This window comes from Solea solea, chromosome 15, assembly GCF_958295425.1.
Source record: "Solea solea chromosome 15, fSolSol10.1, whole genome shotgun sequence".
In the NCBI taxonomy this organism is placed as follows: domain Eukaryota; kingdom Metazoa; phylum Chordata; class Actinopteri; order Pleuronectiformes; family Soleidae; genus Solea; species Solea solea.
In genome coordinates this window covers 6,827,835-6,847,867 of record NC_081148.1, presented here as the reverse complement: position 1 = coordinate 6,847,867, position 20,033 = coordinate 6,827,835, and the positions used below count along the sequence as shown (strand labels likewise).

Here is a 20,033-nt window from a genome sequence, read left to right as displayed (position 1 = left end):
AGTTGCTCCATGTCTACCACCGCAGCACAGAGGTCAGCAGTGTTAGTGCTGGACGCTCAGAGGAAATCCTGTCAATATTTTAAGAGGGAGGTGTTGAACTGTGTCAGGAAAGAGAGGTTATCAGCACACTGACATCTCCAAGTTTCTACTCATTTCTTTATACTACTCTTATGCCCTTTGTCCACTGCAGACATGAGACATTGAGACATGTTTTTGCACACAATCTTTGACAAACCATTCAAAATATTAGGTTTTTTTTTTTGCATAAACCTCACTAATATGTGAATTGCTTTAGTATGGAGTTTATCTAAAACAAATATTTAATATAATGTGGTTAAATAATTCTGTGTAAACTCATTCATTATGTGAATTTTCTTTTGCAAACTGCAGCAGGTGCAGGAATACCTGGATCAGAAAGTTAATCTGTAAATTAGATTGGCTCCTTTTGAATCTTGTCTTCAAGTGAAAATCCACTCAACCATATGGACCACACCACTGACAGCTGTAAAGTTTCAACTCGTGGTGATGATAAGAGGATAAGATTCACCCCCTCCCTCCCCCCTTGTGCGTTTAAGTGTATCTTATTCCAGACTTGCTTTGCAGGTCAGTGTGCAGACTGAGGTGTCAGAAGACCGCAGCGCTGCTCTACTTCCACCTGTTTGTTTAGTTTTTTGTTTGTTTGTTGGTTAATAAGTAAAAGGAGGTGTCAACAATGTACGGATCACCGTCTCTGGAAAACAAGAACTTCATTTCTGTGTGCCAAGAAGAAAGAGACCACTACTTTATCAGAGATGAGGACTGCTCCAGTGAGGTGAGACTTCAGAGACTCCTCAGTTAATAACATTAATCAATATTTTAAACTATAAAACATGAAACATCCATAATTCAGCATGGGGATCTCTATTAGTTAGTCAATGCAAGTGATTGTGTAACCTTTGTTACTGGACATGACAACATTATTATTATCTATAAACACACACTATCAGACTGTAAACCCCATAATGACCAAAATCCCCCAAACAGACTGCAGACTACAGTGTTACAATTGCATTTGATTATAACTAAGAATTAAATCACTAATGCTTCTTGAATAAGTTGCAAAATATTCACATAAATCCATATTACTTGTTCTTGTATATCTAAATAAAGTGGATCTACCTTACATGGTAAACAAGGAGCCATTTTTTTGCTAAAATAAAGTGCAGACTACTTCATTGTACTCTGGTTTTCTTTTGCATTTGTGCTCAATGTATCCACCAGATGTCATGAAGTTTACAATTTCACATTTCAGGAGTACGACTTGGATTCAGAAGGCAGCGAGGAAGGTAAAGGGGACGGAGGGATTTGCAGCTCCGTGTCCCTGGAGATCCACGGCCTACAGAGAGAGCAGCGGGTCTACTTCTCCAACCAGGAGTACCACAGGAGGCTGGAAGAGCTGAAGAACACCCACCTGAGGAACATGGCTGAGCTGGAGAGGATGTACATCAGCGAGGGCATGGAGTGGCGAGGAGAGGACGATGATGGAGGTCTGGCACAAGGGAGAATCAGAGAAGCCGGACAGTCAATCAGGTTGGACATGTGATTACATTACATTAAATTAAATTTCTCACACCTCATGTTTTTTTTTTCTAGTTATATAAAATCTTCACACTGAGTGCCACTCCTGCAAATTTATGAAGTTGTCTTTATTAAGTGTCTTTTGTATGATGTAATAGATAGAATATATAATAATATAATATATAATAGATATAAAGAGGGGAGTCATTATAAGTAAATGCAAAAATATTACATACATTTAAAGGAAAACAAATGCTCACAAGGGCTCTGTAAAACATACATATACTGAAATTATAGACAACTACGGTGATAGAAAAGTGTTGGTTGTATTGATAAAGCTGTTGTGAGTGACTGATTCAGACGTGGACCTAGAGTTAGGGTGCAGGCAGCGCTCGGAAAAGGAATAAAAAAAACTTAGCGTTCAATTTGACTCAGAATAGTTCTCAGTAGAATTGTCTGAGCTCTACCACGTGAAAGGCAGGATCATCTGGCAGTAAGTGGAGCAGTGGACCAGGCTTAAGTTCTAAGTGAAAATAAAGATCAGGTGTGCAGCCCTGCCAGCTGCTCAGCAAACCGCATGTGCCTCCCTGCAATGAAGCACAGGGTTGTAGTGGAAATTGGGGCTGAATGATTTTGAATAAATATCTAATTGCAATTATTTTGACTATTGATTATTTTTATTTTTATTTTCATCGTTATTCTCATTTTCATTAAAAAACATATTCAAAATGATTAGTGTGTGATATTTGTGCAGATCTGTGAGAGAAACAAAAATGTTCCCTTCAGTCTGTAGAATAACACACATTTTGGCATTAACAAATATTGCGCCTATTTGCTGGAGGCCATATTGGATACAATTTCAATTCATTGTTTAGTTTTTGCAATTGTTAATCCATTGTTGACACAGATGCAGGTCACATGTGTAATATTGTAGATGATAGAAACATTGTCCTTGTCCACATGAGTAAGGAATAATGGTTGCTTCGTCATTAATGTTGCCCTCATCCTGATAATCTCTCTTCAAATCTGCAATAATTGCCCTTCCAGGACACTCCAGAGGATCAACTCTCAGGAGGAATTGGACTTCCATGAGATGTCAAGTGGATCTGACCAATCAGAGATCTGTGCAGAGGACACCATCGGGGAGCTGGACAATCGATGCAGGACATCTGCCCAGGCTCGATCCTTTGGGAGGTTGGTGAAGTTTAGCAAAAATATAGTTATTTTTGGAGGGAAGCCCACAAGGAGAACGTTTCATTGAACCAAACTGCTATTTTCTCCTAGAGCCATCCTGGTGAGGCCGAAAGAAATGGCAATCCAGAAACAGTTTCCATTCCAGCCTAAGACCCCGTGTTCAAAACCCCAGAGAAGACTATCCTATCAAACTGGGATCAGAATTGGATCCAGCTTTAAAATCACAGTGCCCAAACCCTTCCAGATGATGCTGAGAGAGGAGGAGAGGAAGAGGCACAAGGTGCGGACGCGCTCAGAGATTGAGCTGGAGAACGTGCTACTGAGACGTGAGCTGGAGGAACTCCGAGAATGCCAGAAAAAGTTCAGAGCATCACCTGCTCCGGCCCACATTCACCTGCCTCTCTACGAAATCCTCAGCCGTCGCACTAATCAGTGGTCAGACCAAAGCAGAAGCAGCGGTGATAAATGTGACCGTCACTCCAAACTCAACCAGGCCTCTGCTGCCATCTTTCCACAGCCTTTCCATTTCCTGGAGAGGGAGAAGAAGAAGAGGGAGGCAAAGATTCTGGCGGAGTTTGGGAACCTTGGTCAGAAAGAGAAGCGACAGGCCTTTAAGGCTCGGCCCATGCCCAGCGCTGTGTATGGTACAAGACGCAAAGCAGGACCCAAGACCACAAACCGCCAGACCCTGTCTCTAACTACATGCACAGAGGAGAGCGAGACCACCGAGGGTGCAAGTGATCCAAACCGTCACCTGGCGCCTTAAATTTCTCCAGTCCAAGTCCAGTGAGATGGTGAAGGAGAAGGAGTGGTCCAACACTGACCCACTGCTCACCTCTGTTTCCATGCAACCCAGAGCCTCTGCTTTCTAAGCAGAGGTGAGGGCATCAACCGTACAGTGTTCAAAAATCAATGAGAGAATAACAGGCGATACAAAGTGCTCGGTTTTGTGTTTTGTAACTGTAACTTTGTCATCATGGTTTATTTCTGTATGCTAAACTGTATCAAGGAGCACTATGTGTTTAGGGTACACAGATTTATCCGTTTATATGTCTATTTTGTATGTATGTACAGTTTTTGAGGTTCTTGTAGGTGCTTCTTTTGTTGTGGTCCACCTTATTTTGGTCACAGAAGGGAGACGTTTTCAGAAATGAAATTGTAAAACTCTTCATTCTTTCACTGATTTGTTTTTTCTCAGGAAACATTAGAGATGAAATGCAATGAATAATAAAGACGATCACATAGTGGCCACAAAAGTGTCCATGACAGACAGTGCTAGTTTTGTAACAGCTCAAGGGAGAATCTGTTTGAATTTTACCAAATCAATTTAACAGAGCAGGTCTTTTTCAGGGAAGACATTTTGATAGGTCACAGTAGGAAAAACCCACATACAGACTTCATGCAGACATTAGGTTAGACCATTTAATAATACAGTGCATTGTCTTGTTGTAGAATATCCCCATGGGGTGAAATATGTAATAATAACTCTAAATTTACCAACCAATTTCATGTCATGCCAAATATTATAGCAGAAGATCAGATATTATATAGGTATAAGTATATAAGTAATATAAGTACATTAATATAATTTTCCATTATAATAAACTATTGTTAAGCAATCAATTTTTTTACAAGTCTCTTTAGGATCTATTTCTAAACAGATTTATTTATAAGAATGAATTTACATGTATTCAACCTTTTAATATTTAGTGCATTAAATTAATTTACCTCCATCACTTTTACTTCCATATTTACGAAACAAAGAAAATCAAACAGATTGAAATCAAAAGCATAATAATTATTAATAGTTATACCAACCACTCAAGTAAACACTAGATCCCAGAATATCTTCCACACACAAATTAACTCTAAACAATCTCATCACATCACAATCCAGTCTAAACCATCATAGTTAATAATCCCCTCAGTTCACAGACAATTTACATGAAAAGCCAAATAAAATGAACAAAGCACAGATCTGCATATCACAAATGTTATTAAACTAATATAGTTTATACATACCAATGGTGTCCACCTATGCATTGACACACACACGTCTCCAGCTTGACTCTCTGGCAGACAAAAGGGCCTCACTAATCAAAGCTTCCTCGGGTGATCTCACTCTCCTGATTAGCCTGTCTCTCTCTACCTAAGTTGCCACACCTATAGCCCCTGATACTGCCCTTCTGTGCAACATAAACTAGTCCAACACAAGGCCACAAGGTGTCAGCAACGCTTCGTGTTTCTTCTCACTGACACACGCACACTGTTACGGCCAGGCCTATGGGGGAAAACCTGATTGCAACATGAATAATGAGTCTGCCTCTTCCCAACTGCCATCAAACCATAAACAACAAGTAAAACAAACCATTTTAAAGGTTTATTAAAACCAAGCACAAAGGCCTCTTGTCCTGGTGCCTCCTGTGCAGCTCCCAGGATCCACTTAAACACTCACACACACATGTCATTCACTCAAAACATGCACACCTGCAACCCATCTCACACTCACATGAAGACACATACACACAAGGAAAAAGCAGTCGTAACACACGCACACACACACACACACGTACTTAGCTATGACACAAAAGGCAGAAGAATTACTTAAGATCATCACTGGGGGAATCTCTCTGTCGTGAGACGAAAGAAGAGGCAGAACGTGGCAGAGAGAAAGTGACAGATAAAGAAAAAGATCAGAGTTGTGATGGATGACAAAAGGAAAAGAAGAACAAACAAATGTCTCTTCTTTCACCTTTACTGTCTACGTGTGTTCTTCTCTTTCTTTTGAAATCATGAGAAAGTTGAACGCTGACGCCACTTACAAAGCTGCCAGAATATATTCATAATTCTTTTTTATTACGGTTATTATTCAGCATTTCATTATGGGTATGAACTCTCCTCTAGCTCACATTCTTTCCCCCCTGTAAGATTATAGTATATTATATTATTTTATTTATATAATTATATATTATATTATTTCGTTTCTATACAACGTAACTATAATAAAATGTTTGTTGCATAGAAGAATAATTTAATCCATTGTCCAAGTCTGAATATTCAAAGGCATCCTGAAATAAATTTACATTTAAATAACTATGTATGAGTGTGCTATGTACAGTACATGAATTTTGATGATGTTTTTGTGCATGTGACAGAACAAGTTGAAAAACATTACAAATAGCATCACTGGAGAAGAAAAAAGTTTGGTCTCAGCAGAGTGTGAACATTACAACATGACCAATAAGTCGTTCACTTTGTTATATCCCCACTGGAGTAACAGTTCTCAGCTGATTAATGGCTTTAATGAACGGGATGCAACGCTTTTAAGTTGGTAATGTCTTTATGAAGGATGGGATGGAAAGAAATGGAAAACCCGGAATCAGTCAAAGAGAAAAACAAATTTATCCCCATCAATTACACTGATTTATTTTCACTTAGCCGTTCATACCTGTCTGCATTTAGTTTATTACTGCTGCGCTTAACAATTTAAAAGCATAATCCTGACACACACACACACACACACACACACACACGCACGCACACTGAGGGAAATGCAATTAGGGAAAACACAAGTGGGAAACTGTGCTGACTGTGCATTTGTATCCAATCACACTTTACAGCACATGCACAGGTATAAAAAAATAAATAAAATGAAAGGCTGAGATACAACTAACATTTCCTCCAACAATGAAAAATGTTAATGTAGTTAGGGGGGGGGGAGATTAAGACTGTCTTGTTCCTTTGTCTTCTCTGGCTGTACAACAATTCTTTCTTACTCTCTAAATAATAGCACCGGCTAAAGAAAATGTCTCCAAGTTCGCAGTTTGGCCAGCGACATAATGGGACTTTATTTAAACCCCTCTTCACAAAACCTAAATTAACCTCTGGCCAGCAACAGTACTGGCAACCAAGTAGTAACCTGTCCTCTGGCTCTCTTGTTTCAAATGTATTTGTCACATACACAATCAGACGTCGTACAGCAGGGGGCGTCATCAGCTGTTTCACATGTAACTCAGTGAACTGGGGTTAGAAGATACAACAGTGGTTTTGGTTACTGTCTTTTCTCATCCAATTTAGCCTCGTTTAGTAAAGAGTACATTTAAGAAGGTGTGTGATTGTATTTGTCACATGTGAAAAGAAATCATTTATTGTGGTTATAGTCTTATTGGATGGTTCTTATTGTATTTCCACATAATACTTCGTAAAAGTAACTTTATAGAAGGAAGCAGGAACCACTGGACTGCAACAAAATGTACTCGGTGCACAATGAGCTCAATAGGCATTACAGCATGTTTTGCCCCTCCAATGTAGCACCAGTGCATTATATTGTTTAAATGAATGTCATGTTCTATTGAAGAACACCTGTAGTACTGAATATTAGTGAGTATTATTTGCTCAGGAAAATGTTTACTGATGTTAAAAAAAATCAAATAAGGTTAATTTTCACAAGAGATTTACATACAAGCTCACTTTTAAACAACCCAAATGCAGGTTTAAGCACATCCACATTGGCTGCACTTTACAAACCTATTTTTCTATACCGTTTATTGTCCAATTATTGTGTAGTTATGACAAAGACAAACCTACAGGTTTTATTTCCACTCTTGTCTCTGTCTTTCTCACACTAAAGAATAAAACATATTTAAACTAACATATGCATGATAAAGTGTGTATAATATCCAGCTGACCAAATGTGTTAAACCCTTGTTTTAATGATTGATATTTCACCATTAGGGTCAGGTATCATCTGTCTGTGAAGATGCTTCCAGCCTGCTCCTGCTGATTTTTATCATTCGTTTAGCAATGAATGAATATACATAAGATTAAAAACAAAACATGAAACATGATGTTTAGTAAATATGTGGCTGAACATTCCTCAACTTAGTAAGAGAAGTAAAAATGACTACAGTAATAGATCATAAGCAGCAACGAAACAGAACACGACTGTGTATATAGAGCTACTGAAGCTGTTCAAATTCTCATTTTCTGTGGTTATCATGACTTGAACCACTCACTGCTTTTCTCTGTCAACTATTGTACTGTTGATGGAAACACACATTTGTGTGCATTTCTTTTTACAAAGGTTTTGGAAATTTGATTAACATATGAAATCGATTTTAATGAAACACCTTGCAAATGATTATTGTACACTGTGCACAATCGGCTTCGTGTCTCAATACAAAATTACAAAATTACAGTACTTAATGGTATATAACATTAAATGCACCACTGCAGCAAACAGAGCAGCTAGAATTACAGATATGCACTTGCTTAAAGCTGATTTTACTATTTACCACAGTAATTAAAGTTAATTAAAATGGGATTACAGCAATCATTCATGTAACATAAGGAATGAGTTAATCAGGTGTTTTAGATTATTTCAGACTCTCTTCATTGTAAAGCAGCTCAGTGTTTTAGAGACAAGGAGAAGAAGGGGGTGAAGAAAGTGATGTTTAGCTGTTGAAAGTAGATGTGATCCTCATCAAACGGAGGGAAAAGACATCTGTGGAGTGTTACAAACTTATCCAAAGTGTTTGTGTCCATGATGTTCATGAACGAGTGCAGCAATCTGAGCTCATGTTTCCAGCAGGGATTTATGATGTGTTTGATCGCCGTTTCTCTCAGAGGGGAGAGAACTGTGTGAAAAAGATAAAAGATGAGCGGAAACGTTGCTAGTCGGCTCACGCGCGGCTGGATTTTGACGGATGGCCTCAGCTGCCATATCTATTGATCTGTTGATCAGTTCTGAGAGTCAGATGGGAGCCACACAGGCTTTATGGCATCTCTAACAGCAGCCTGTAGTGTTCGCTGCTGTACTTATCTCACTGTCTTTTTTTATAACACAATTCATTAGCTAACAATAGAACTTTTGGAGAAACTGTCAAAGAGACAAACTTTCAGCGGCTTCTTAAATGCAGCGTTGTCAAGTTGCTGTAATAACCAGTGACACAGGACAATTACTGTGCTCCTGTCTGATCATAGCTGCTTTCATTTGTTGCTTGTTGTAGCATGGACAACACTCTGCTCAACACGTCAGCTTCCCTGTGTTAAATTGTACTCAGAGCTGAATAGTGACACTGTCACCTCATGTGCAAGTGGTTCAGTGGTTATTTGATCCTGATGCTAATGGTGAAGGCAGGTTTCAGGCATGTGTTATTAAAGTTTAGTGTCTCTTATTGCACCATTTTTATTATTAATAATAATAATAATAATAATAATAATAATAATAATAATAATAATAATAGGCTGGAAATTATGTACAGTAAGCTTTGAATAGTAAATCTGCTGTCACTTACATACTTTAGTTCAAATAACTCAGTACAGTGATACAGAAGACATGGACTATGAGTTCTTCTGAGTTTGCCACTTACATAATAACATATACAGTCTTGTATAAAGTATGTTAAAGGGATACTTGAGTAAAAGTACAAGTATTTTTACCAGAAAATGACTTTGGTAGACATTGAAGTCACTTTTTTACAATATTACTTGTGTAAAAGTCTTAAAGTATATGACATGTACTGTACTTGTACTGTCATTTTCTGATATAAAATATACAGTACTTGAGGAGGAGGAGAAGTAAAAGTATTAAAAAAGAGTAAGGATTGAGCCATGGTAGCTCAGTGGGAGGGCAAGTTGTCGTTCAACTGGAAGACTGTGGGTTCAATTCCTGACTCTGCTAGTCTATACGTGTTCTTGAGCAAGACACTTAAGCGTGTGGATGGCAAAACTATAGTGTAAAGCAGCTCATCAAGACTAGAAAAGCTCTATATAAATACAGGCCATTACTAATTCTTCTGATTTTATTTGGTAGTAACAAAGAGGGCCACACGGTCGATGTAGTGGTTAGCACTCTTGCCTTTGCAGCAAGAAGACCCGGGCTCAAGCCCCGGTTGGAACAAGGGCCTTTCTGCATGGAGTTTACATGTTCTCCCCGTGTGTGAGTGGCTTTTCTCCAGCTTCCTCCCACAGTCCAATAACATGCATTATGGGGATTAGGTAAAATTGGTCACTCTAAATCGACCATAGGTGTAAATGTGAGAGTGGATGGTTGTTTGTCTCTATGTGTGGCCCTGTGATGGACTGGTGAACTGTCCTATCACCCTATGTCACCTGAGATTGGCACAATCAAAAATCTAACAAAGATAGTTAGAGGAAATGCAGTAGAGTAAAAGTTGCTAGAAATCTAAATAAAGTACAAATACGTGATTTTGTAATTGTCTGTGGGAGACATTTTCACAACAGCATGCATGAAGCAGGATTCTCACCCATTCACTTGCTGTGGATTCCTCTGTGTTTTTCCTCACTGCATTCTCACATGAGCTCACATTAACCTCAGTTTATACTATAGAGCTGGCATGAGGATCTCTGAGAATACCTTTGCAGACATTTACACTCATACTCCAGAGAATCCCTGGAATTCTGTCTGAAAGTAGCTTCAGTCTCAGGGCTCTGAGAATAAATTTGTCCCCTATCACACTTACACTGTATCCAATTTCACGGTGCAGGCTGGTCAGGACCAAAATGCAGGGCTGCCCTCCTGCAGTGAGCAAAAATAACATAAGGCAGAAAACAGCATAGCAAAAGGCTGGGGCACTGGGAGCACAGGAGAACAGCAGAACAGCAGAACAGATACCTTTACTAAACAAATCACCAAACTAAACAGATGAACCAACAAAGGAGAGTGGGAGCGCAGAGACTAAATACATGGGGGAGGAAGGGACAAAGGAACACAGGTGAAACACAGGGAAATAACTAAAATACAACGGTCCGTACAAACACAAGAAAAAGCACAAATAAGTCTTCAACAGGAACATGAACATCTGTCGTCGAGTCATCTTTCAAACTCACATGGGTGAGAATATAGTTCACATTAATCTAATCAGTACCATTTAAGCAGGTCAAGCACTTCCCCTCGGAATATTCATGCACACTGTCAGACGCTTCTTGACGTGAACTGTATGTCTCCGACTGGTGCAGCAGTCAACACTGGTGTGACATTTAAATAAAAAGTGGAGCAGTGCAGCCGAGCTGTCACACAGAGACAGCAGAGGAGCAAAGTTCGCGCTGTCGAGGCTGAGAAATCAAGAGTCAGATCATGACACTTCGTGTTTACATGGAGTCAATGGATGGAAGATTGCCCATGAGCCTCTGGGAGTGGGCCCTGGATCGCAGATGCCATGGCAGTGTCTGCAGATTTGACGAAGTGGGAAGCTCTCAGTCGGTCGCCCCCGGGGAGCAGGATGCCATGATGGACTGAATGCTGAGTGGGTTCCAGGGACACACCTCAACAATCCAAACACTGATGAGTGAACAGCTGCTCGGGTGTTAGTATCACATCACACCAATGACTGCATATCAGGATGAAACCATGACAGTGAAGCCAAACCATCTTGATCGCCCGTACTCCATGTTAGCAGATGGAACTTAGTACACAATAAAAACAAAGTCAAAGTATATACACACTGTCATTTTGGGTCATTCCCAGCATATAAACTGTATACTCAGCATGTAGATGTCCACTCTAACTAGATTAACATGCCAACACTGACAGTTTAAGTACAGTTGAGGAATGTATAGAGCTCTGTATGTCATGTGACTCAAGTTGTTTACTCGTTCATGGTGGCAGGAGAAGCCTCTGCGAAAATGAAAGGCACCAGTGCAGGTTTCAAGACGTAAGAGTTCAGTGCACTTTAAATCCACAAAGATCCAGTTATATATCGCGGAATCAGAGAGACTGAATATATCTGGCCCTTCTAATGCCCCCAAGGTGTTTTTCACAGGTATAGAAAGAGCCGGAGTGGACATTATTTCAGACCTGCACTATGCCTCATCCTACTCTGGAGAATGCTTCAACATCACAATAAGAGTTAGTAGTTTTACAGTCAGTGTTGGATTCTGTACCTGATATGAAGTGATGACTAAACAAGTGGAATCCATGGATTATGGACTTCCTCACCAACAGACCACAGAATGGTCAGGATAGGGAACCTGACATCAGCAACCATAATCCTGAACACAGGTGCACCGCAGGGCTGTGTGCTCAGTCCGGCCCTCTTCACTCGCTTCACCCAGGACTGTGCCCCCATCCACCCCTCCAACACCATGGTGAGGTTCGCCGATGACACGACTGTGGTGGCACTCATCAGTGGCAACCAAAACAAAAGAGGTCTTCATCAGGAGGTCCAGGAGGACCACACAGTCCCCTCTCTTCATCAATGGAGAAGTCCATCAAATTCCTGGGAATCTACATAACGGAGGACTTGATGTGGACACTGAACACCTCCAGCCTGGTAAAGAGAGCCCGGCAGAGGCTCTACTTTTTACGAAAACTTACCCCCACAACTAACTTCTACAGGAGCACAATAGAGAGCATTCTCCGTCAGTGCTGCACAGTGTGGTATGGAAGCTGCACAGTGGAAAACAGGAGGGCCCTGTTCCGGGTGGTAAGGACAGCCCAGAGGATTGTGGGAGCTGCACTTACAGACCTTGAACAGACCTCGGTTTATGACTGCCTGCAGAGACCAAACTTACCCGGGACATCCTTTGTCTGTTCCCCTACCATCAGGTAGGAGGTACCGCACTTTAAGAACCCGGACCACCAGGTTGAGGGACAGCTTTTTCCCCAGAGCTGTAGCCTCCATCACCATGGAAGCACAATGACACAATGACAATAAAACTTGTCCTTATCTCCTTATGTCAGGAGGGGTCTGAGGTTCACATGATATTGCAATTAAAATATTTGTGATAATTACAAAACCTACAGAGTTATCTTATTATAACTAGACATTAAGTGGTGGCCACATGTGGCTCACAGGCTGGGAGTTTGAGAACTCTGGCATCCATGTTTTACATATAAAATAAGATGAAGTATTTAATATTGTGAGATTATGGGCATAAATTGCAAATTCTGGCACGGTTGCCATTATCTGACAACAGAACTGATGTCTCTAAATATTGTTTTAAAACCTTCTCTCTCTAACCTTTTATGTTCAAATCAAGTCATGTTCACAAACCTTTTGCTTGGTGGACGAAAAACTTCACAGCTAGAAACTGTGAAGGTATAATAATTATACAACAATGATTTTGTCCACGAATCCAGGATCAAAGTTGATAGAAAAGCATTTTTTCACCACTTCATTATTTGATGGGAAATGGGACAATCACATGCACAAGGCTAAGAATAATTAGGCCGTCACAAAAACCCTGGATGAGATGAGTTTACTCACTTCAACAAGAAGAGACCAATTCATCCACTTCTGCTCAAGTTGAGTCACATCAAGGCTACATCATGTAAAATGTCGTATTCATTCATCTAGTTGAGTGGAGGTTAACAAAAGAGAACGTTCAAATCTACAAGCCCGTCCTCAAGAGTCAGAGAAACACACTGATTCATATAGGACTTGAAGTGTGCTATGAGTTTAAATCTGCCCCTCTTTAACCTAATCCTCCGAGTATAATCGACCTAATCCAATCAAACAAGTGCAATCAGAGCAACTGGAAACAGCCAAGTGGGTTTGTAGAACATTTAGAACTTCAAACTTTTAAACTACACATACCTACTGTATATGAACATGTTGACATGTGTCTAAATCTTGGTGCTTATTAACCTACTCTCAGTCACCGGGTAGTTTTAGTATTCTGGCCACTGTCAGAAATACTGCACAAGAATTTATAAATAACTTCAGATTTATCTAAAAAAGCATGTAAATGAAATCCTTAATAAACCATTTTGAGGATGTTGCCTATCACACACACATTAACACAAACAAACAGATGCAGTCTAAACTGATACTGGGGGAGTGATTTTCATTTCTCACTGTCGCTATGAAGCTGCAGTTGCACATATACCAAACTCTCTCTCTTCTGCTCTCTGACACAGCTCCGACACACAATTATTGGTTGTTTATCAGTCACAATTAATGCCTTAATAGTAACTTAATTGGCTATCAGAAGACAAATTGTTTGAATGGTGAAAGATGACACCACCAAGAACTCCATGTGTCTACTCTACGCAGATGAGCTGCAGAATAAAATGGTCACTATAGACTGAAACTCTGCAAACATCTCTCTCTTTAGTCAGAGTCTTAACCACTTTAACCTTGGCTTGTAGTTGTTGTATAGCCCATAATTCACTAGTGAGCTAAACAACAAGCTAAAAGAGGACGTCCATTTTCTCCACCAGTGAGCAAAGTCATCAGTGCTGAGAACAGACAGATGAGTTAAATGCAAACCTGCGTGATAAGGAGGAAGGAGGAGCAGGCGGGTGAGGGAGGTTTCCTTGAACATTGACAGTTAAGTTTCCTTCTTGTCACCGTTTGTATCCTCAGAGGGAGACACTTCATTTATCCCACAGGATGATAAGGGTCCACATCAGAGCATCACACACAGGAAGACTGAGGCCATTTTTCCTTTAGGCACTCTGAGGTGTCAATAAAGACCCAGAGAAAAGGGTATTTTTTCTTGATTTGCCGAAATCTGTCACTGTTTTGCTGACTTCAAGGCTCTGGAAAACAGTAATCCATCACTGCCTCCACTCTCTGGATCCTTGGCTTTGACCTTGAGCCAAAACCAGCATTGCTGATGTATTACGGCGTCTGAGACTGAATAATTACAGGAAAGTTGAGGACCTTTAGCACATGGCCCGGCCTGATAATAGATGGGTATAAATATGGATAGAGAGGTACAATCTAAACAGGGACACCACTGGAATTAATTATTTCTCACTCAACATAGGTGGTGATTCCACTGGTTGTGTATGTGTAATGGACTGGCTTTGAATTAACCCTTTAACGCCTAAGCCTCAAAATGTCCATCTAGAACTTTTTTTTGCTTATTTTAACCATAAAAGGGCCAGAAAATGTCCTGTGAATAAGTTATTTTGCTCATTCTTCCAGAATAACTTTCAATATCTGGCAGTTATTTACAATTTACTGCATGTTAAAATAGTAAATTAACAATTTTAAATGGTTTTATTTAGAAAAAACACACAAACACCAGGTATTAATTGAAATTATACAGTATAAAACACATTTAAAATAACATTTTGAGTCTTTGTCTCAATTTCCAAAAACAGGAAATGGAAACTATGTACAGGCGTTTTTCCAACACTCTCCTTCCTGCAACAACGCGAGTGAAATGACTGTACTGACCACTTGCAACTGCTCAGTAACTGCAGTAATGCAAAGTGTGCTCGTCTGGGATACGCTCTGTGTTAAAGGGTTAATATGTATAATACAACATTAATTATGGCTTTCATATTTGCAAATGTGACATTAGGTATGTTACCGATCCTTGATTTAACTTTTAATCACAATTGGTAAATGTGCAGATTGAAGATTATCGAAGAAACACACAATCACTCAGGAATCGCTGCAACTATTTCATTGAAACAAGTACACGATATACAATTTTGTCAATTATTATTATTAAATAGCTAATTTTGCAGAATACTAATGTTTTAGACAACATATGTTCAGAAAGGTGCTACAAATACTATTGTGTTAATCACATTTATAACATGTACAGATGAAACATGCGTCCCAGGGGCTGACACTAGTGTTTTAGTGTTTACTTTGGCAACTAGAAAAGTGTGTAACTTGATTACACACTTGATGATAATCAGTGACTCAGGCTGCCAGAAAAATCTGCTCTTATTGTTGTAAGCAACAAAAGGAACTCCTTCTTCTTCACACCTCATCCCGAGCTCTGAGGTCTAATAACAGGCTCCTTTTGGATGTTCCACAATCCCGACTAAAAACCCTCTAGAAACAAAGTTGACTTGACTTCACTTGAAATTCTGTCGCTTTAAGTAACTGTAAAACACATGGTTTATGCGATGTTTGGTCCTCACAAAGCCACAAATACAAGGACACGCACAAAAGCAGGAGGGGCAGACAGAAACCCAAACTGCGGCTATCAAACTTCTCTGCTGCGCTGCTGCAAGCTGTCGAAAGTCGTAAAATCTGTCTGAGCTCACATTGATCCATTTGCAAATGTATTAATCATGTTCCCCAGGTGCCACAGCTTTTAAGAAAAAAATCCAGCTCCATCTTTAATTCATTACACAAAATGTATTAAGACGCGGCGGCAATGAGCGTAAAAGTAGGGTGTGCACATTTTCCCCTCGCAGTCAGAATAAAAAAAGACACTTTCAAAGCTCTGTTACGAATCAATATTCACCGCCTTTGTATTAAAATGATGTTTGAGGTTCACATTAGTTAATTTAAACATCAGTCTGATGACACACACACACACACACAGTCAAACATTTTTTTTTTGTCATGACAGCAAAGCCCTGTTACACATACAAAGCAGAGAGGTGCTGCGGTGATGGAGGGGGGATATTTATAGGTTTCAGATCGTTATAGGTGATGCAAGTCAGGTGCATCGGCTGCAGCAGGTGAGGCGAACGTCTCTGTAATTGAAGAGCTGCTGACAGCAACAATGGGAAGTTTGTGACACCGCCTCAGCTGACGGGGGCCAGGCTTCACGTTCTAACAAGTGACTGAATGTTACGAATGAGTTTATTTGTGCATCCTCTATGTTTGAAGATTATTTTAGATGTAAATAAAACTTAACACTTAAGAAAAGCTCTGTGATCACATGGATAATTGAATTTTTGTAAGAAATTAATATTGTATGCATCCATTGATGAGAGACCTCAAATCTACTTAACGGCTGAAAACCGAAAATAGGCCTCTTAAGCATCTCCAGGGAGTCTGGGTTTAAAAGATGCCCTCTAGAATTGATAATGAGGCGTTACAGATTAACCCAGTATCCTCTGGGTGTGTTCATTCATCATCAGGCTCAGTATTATCTCAGTTTAGGAGCTTTAGACAGTATTTTCAGAGAGACAGCAATGACCTCATAATTATTCCCGACAGACCCATGGTAGTCTGGGACCATCTAAAGTGGAGTTCTCCGTGAAGGGCCATTTAAATTAACCCTGGATGAGAATTGTGTGTCAACGAGTATGACATCGTGAGGGAGCTGAGTGAGAGAGGACAGGCAGAGAGTCTCAGCGTACATCAGTTTAATGCCCGAGCTTTGGAGCTCCACTTCATTTTGCTCTGCTGAGAAAGACAAACAGCAGCAGCGGAGAGAGATGGATCAGGGAATAATGAATAATGTTCCGTCATCAAAGGTTTCAGGATCACACATGTAAATTAGGTTAAAACAGCACAGTGGATATTTTTATGAGATAAACCACACCTGCAAAAACATGTCGTCAGTAATTTAGAGTCAGTAATAACTAAAATACAGCCAGTAACTCATTTGAGGGGTTGATCCAGTGTGTAAATTGTTTTTCAAATCAAATAAATTTTTATTTGTATAGTGCCAAATCATACATAACCTCAAGGCAGTACATAATAAGGCAGAAACCTTACAACATTATAAAGAAAGGAGAAGAGAAACCCAACATTTCACACAATGAGCAAGCACCTGGTGTCAATGGAAAGAAACAAACAGGAATCTGAAATCTCTGGCAGAAGCAGACACAAAGGTCTACAGCCATCTGCCTAGGCCAGTTGGGGTGAAAGGTAACATGTGGGACAGAGTGTAGGGGAGCGGGACAAATGTGTGGAGAGAGAAGGCAAAGAGGGAGGGGTGAGATAGAGACAGATGTGTAGACAGACATGGTCAAGATGAGCTGCTGAAGTTCAAACTGAGCACAACAAAAGGGCAGAAAGATGAGTTAAGTGACTTTGAATGTGACATTTATGTATTTAAGTATTTCAGAAAGTGCTGATTTACTGGGACGTTCCTGCACAAACATCTCCAGGGTTTCCAGAGAAAAAGAGAAAATATCCACTTAAAAGCAGTTCTCTGCCTTGTTGATGGAAGAGGTCAGAAGAAAATAGACCACACTGGTTAAAGATTTCAGAAAGGCAGCAGCAACTCAGATAACCACATATTACAACTTTAAAACCGTCACTTTAAAACCTGAAACATTGTCACTTTAAATCTGTGTGTCACTTTAAATCTGTGTTCACTTTATGTACAGTTCATATTTTTACACTTATTTTATGCATATATGTTATTTTAGTCTCTTGTTATATTTATATTTTTCTTATGTATATTTATACTTTTTTTACAAAAGCATCTCTTTTTTACTTTTTTTTACTTTTTACTTTATGCTGGTGTTTTTTGAGTGGACAGCAAAGTAAGAATTTCATTGTACAGGGAAACGTGTTTCTTTACTGTGCATATGACAATAAACACTTTGAATCTTGAATCTTGAATCTTGAACCATAGTATACAGAAGACTCACATTTTGCAACCTGAAGCAAATGGGCTACAGCGCAACAACAGTGGCCACTTCCTCATGAAGATCCATCCTGTCACTACTCGTCAAGATCACTCTATTGCTCTTTCCTCTCATGCAAATATAGTCTTCTGGTTAACAAAGACACAAAACAACATGGCACAGGCCAAAGTGAAAAACTGCTACTGTGACCTTTCTCATTTTATCCTGAACCTGTGCCTTGTAGGCCGCTGACCCCTGACCCCTGACACAGAGGTGTCCACATGTTGTCAGCAGGGCTTTTTAACAGCTTGGTCAAGCAGAGGTTGGGGGTGGTCAGAACCTTCACCGTAACACAGTCAAGAGCAGCAGCACTTGGGTGAAAAGTCTTTTAGAGTCAATAAATATCACATTCATATTCTGGATGCAACTGCCTGCATGATTATGATGGATGTGCAGGCGTTACAGACCCAGCGACCTCTGCTGTTGTTTATGATCTCTTGGTGACTTTCAGAGCTGTTTCTGTTTGATGTGCTGCAGATTTCTAATCAAATAGTAAGAGTTTTGAAACGGTGTGGGGTTTGTATCCTACAGCAGTATCATAAACGCTCGCCACTTGTTCTAAAGGTCCAGTGTGTAAGAATAAGGGGTATCTTTTGGTGAGACTGAAGAATGTTACACATGGAGGAATCCTCTGCTCACCGCTCCATTTTCAAATTGCACCAGGGAAGAATTCATGTAGCCTTCAGGTAGCATCAAAACTGTCTGTTGTGGACTGTTGTAAAAACACGGTGGTCGTAGAGTTGACCTGGCTCCTGATATAAATATAAAAGGCTCATTCTGGGGTAATGAAAAACAACAAACAACGAGAGGATTGTACACTTAACATAAGTGTAATTCTAAATCTTCCATTTCTGCCAAATTAAAATAATTTCCCCTCAAGTGTAATCCCTATGCGTTTAGTAGGGGTGTCAAACTCAAATGACTTGGGGGCCAATGAGTGTCTAGTCTGGTCAGTGGAAAAAACAACAACTGTTCAATAGAACAAGCTTAAAATTAAAACACAATACTGCATCATGACATCACGTGTATACTTCACAATAAAAACAAATTTATTTTCCACAACTATTTACCGATGTGTCTAGTACAAAGTTCGCTCATTTACGTGACCGGGCCCTAACAAGCGTATTTATGTATGTAGCTGAATATGTAATACATTTAATAATGTGATAATTATGACCGAATGTCTTATAATTACTGTTATGAAATCATTGCTAGCAAACATATATCATATTCTGTCTATACTGTATTTTATGACCTCACTGGCAGCAGTGCCTCAGCTACATAGTGGGGGGGCCGCATGTTATTGATTGGGGAATTTGCTGGAATATTTTATCATTTGCTGTAGTGGCGTTTATTTTTCATTAGTTTCCTTATTTCTTGTTGTGATTTACATTTCATTACCACTGGCATAATCCTGTCTGATTGACAGGATACTGAGTCCAATCTGGGCCCTTCAATCTTAACCTTAGCCCAAAGTCAATTTCAGTTTATTATGATGAACTCTTTCACACACACATCTTGGCTTTTTGGTTTATCACCATTAATTATTAAGATAACTGTAAAGAGAGAGCATATTTCAAAACAGTGCAAGTGTTTCTCTAGTGAAGCTTTAATTAACCAAGAGAAACACTTAAAAGTATCTAGCCGCTTAAATGAGGATATACTGATTCATTGTGATGATAAATTGCAGATTCACAAACTTCAATATATTTGCCAAAAGCACAGATTTGACAAATGTAGAAAGCCTGTCATTTATTATGATTATTGGAGACATACATATACAAAGATTATACTTGTGAGTTATATTACATTGTAGCTACTTAAAGGAAAAAATAAACAACAAAGCCACCTCAGAAAAAAAGACCACCCTCATATTTTTTGTCACCAAACAGTATTTGTACTAAATACCATTGTGTTGTCAGTTTATTAGTGATACATTTCAGTGGCTCAAGAGAAACCAAAAATCTTCCAC

The 20,033-nt window shown here is 39.5% G+C and overlaps 1 protein-coding gene across 1 annotated transcript; it reads left to right on the top strand.

The window, feature by feature from the left end:
- Positions 1–622: 622 nt before the first annotated feature.
- LOC131474184 (protein FAM161A-like) lies at positions 623–3,920 on the top strand. The gene is made up of 4 exons (XM_058651936.1): positions 623–811; positions 1,292–1,569; positions 2,605–2,751; positions 2,842–3,920. Exons 1-4 carry the CDS (start codon positions 713–715, stop codon positions 3,515–3,517), a joined length of 1,200 nt encoding a protein of 399 aa, XP_058507919.1. The 5' UTR covers positions 623–712; the 3' UTR covers positions 3,518–3,920.
- The last annotated feature ends 16,113 nt before the right edge of the window (positions 3,921–20,033 follow it).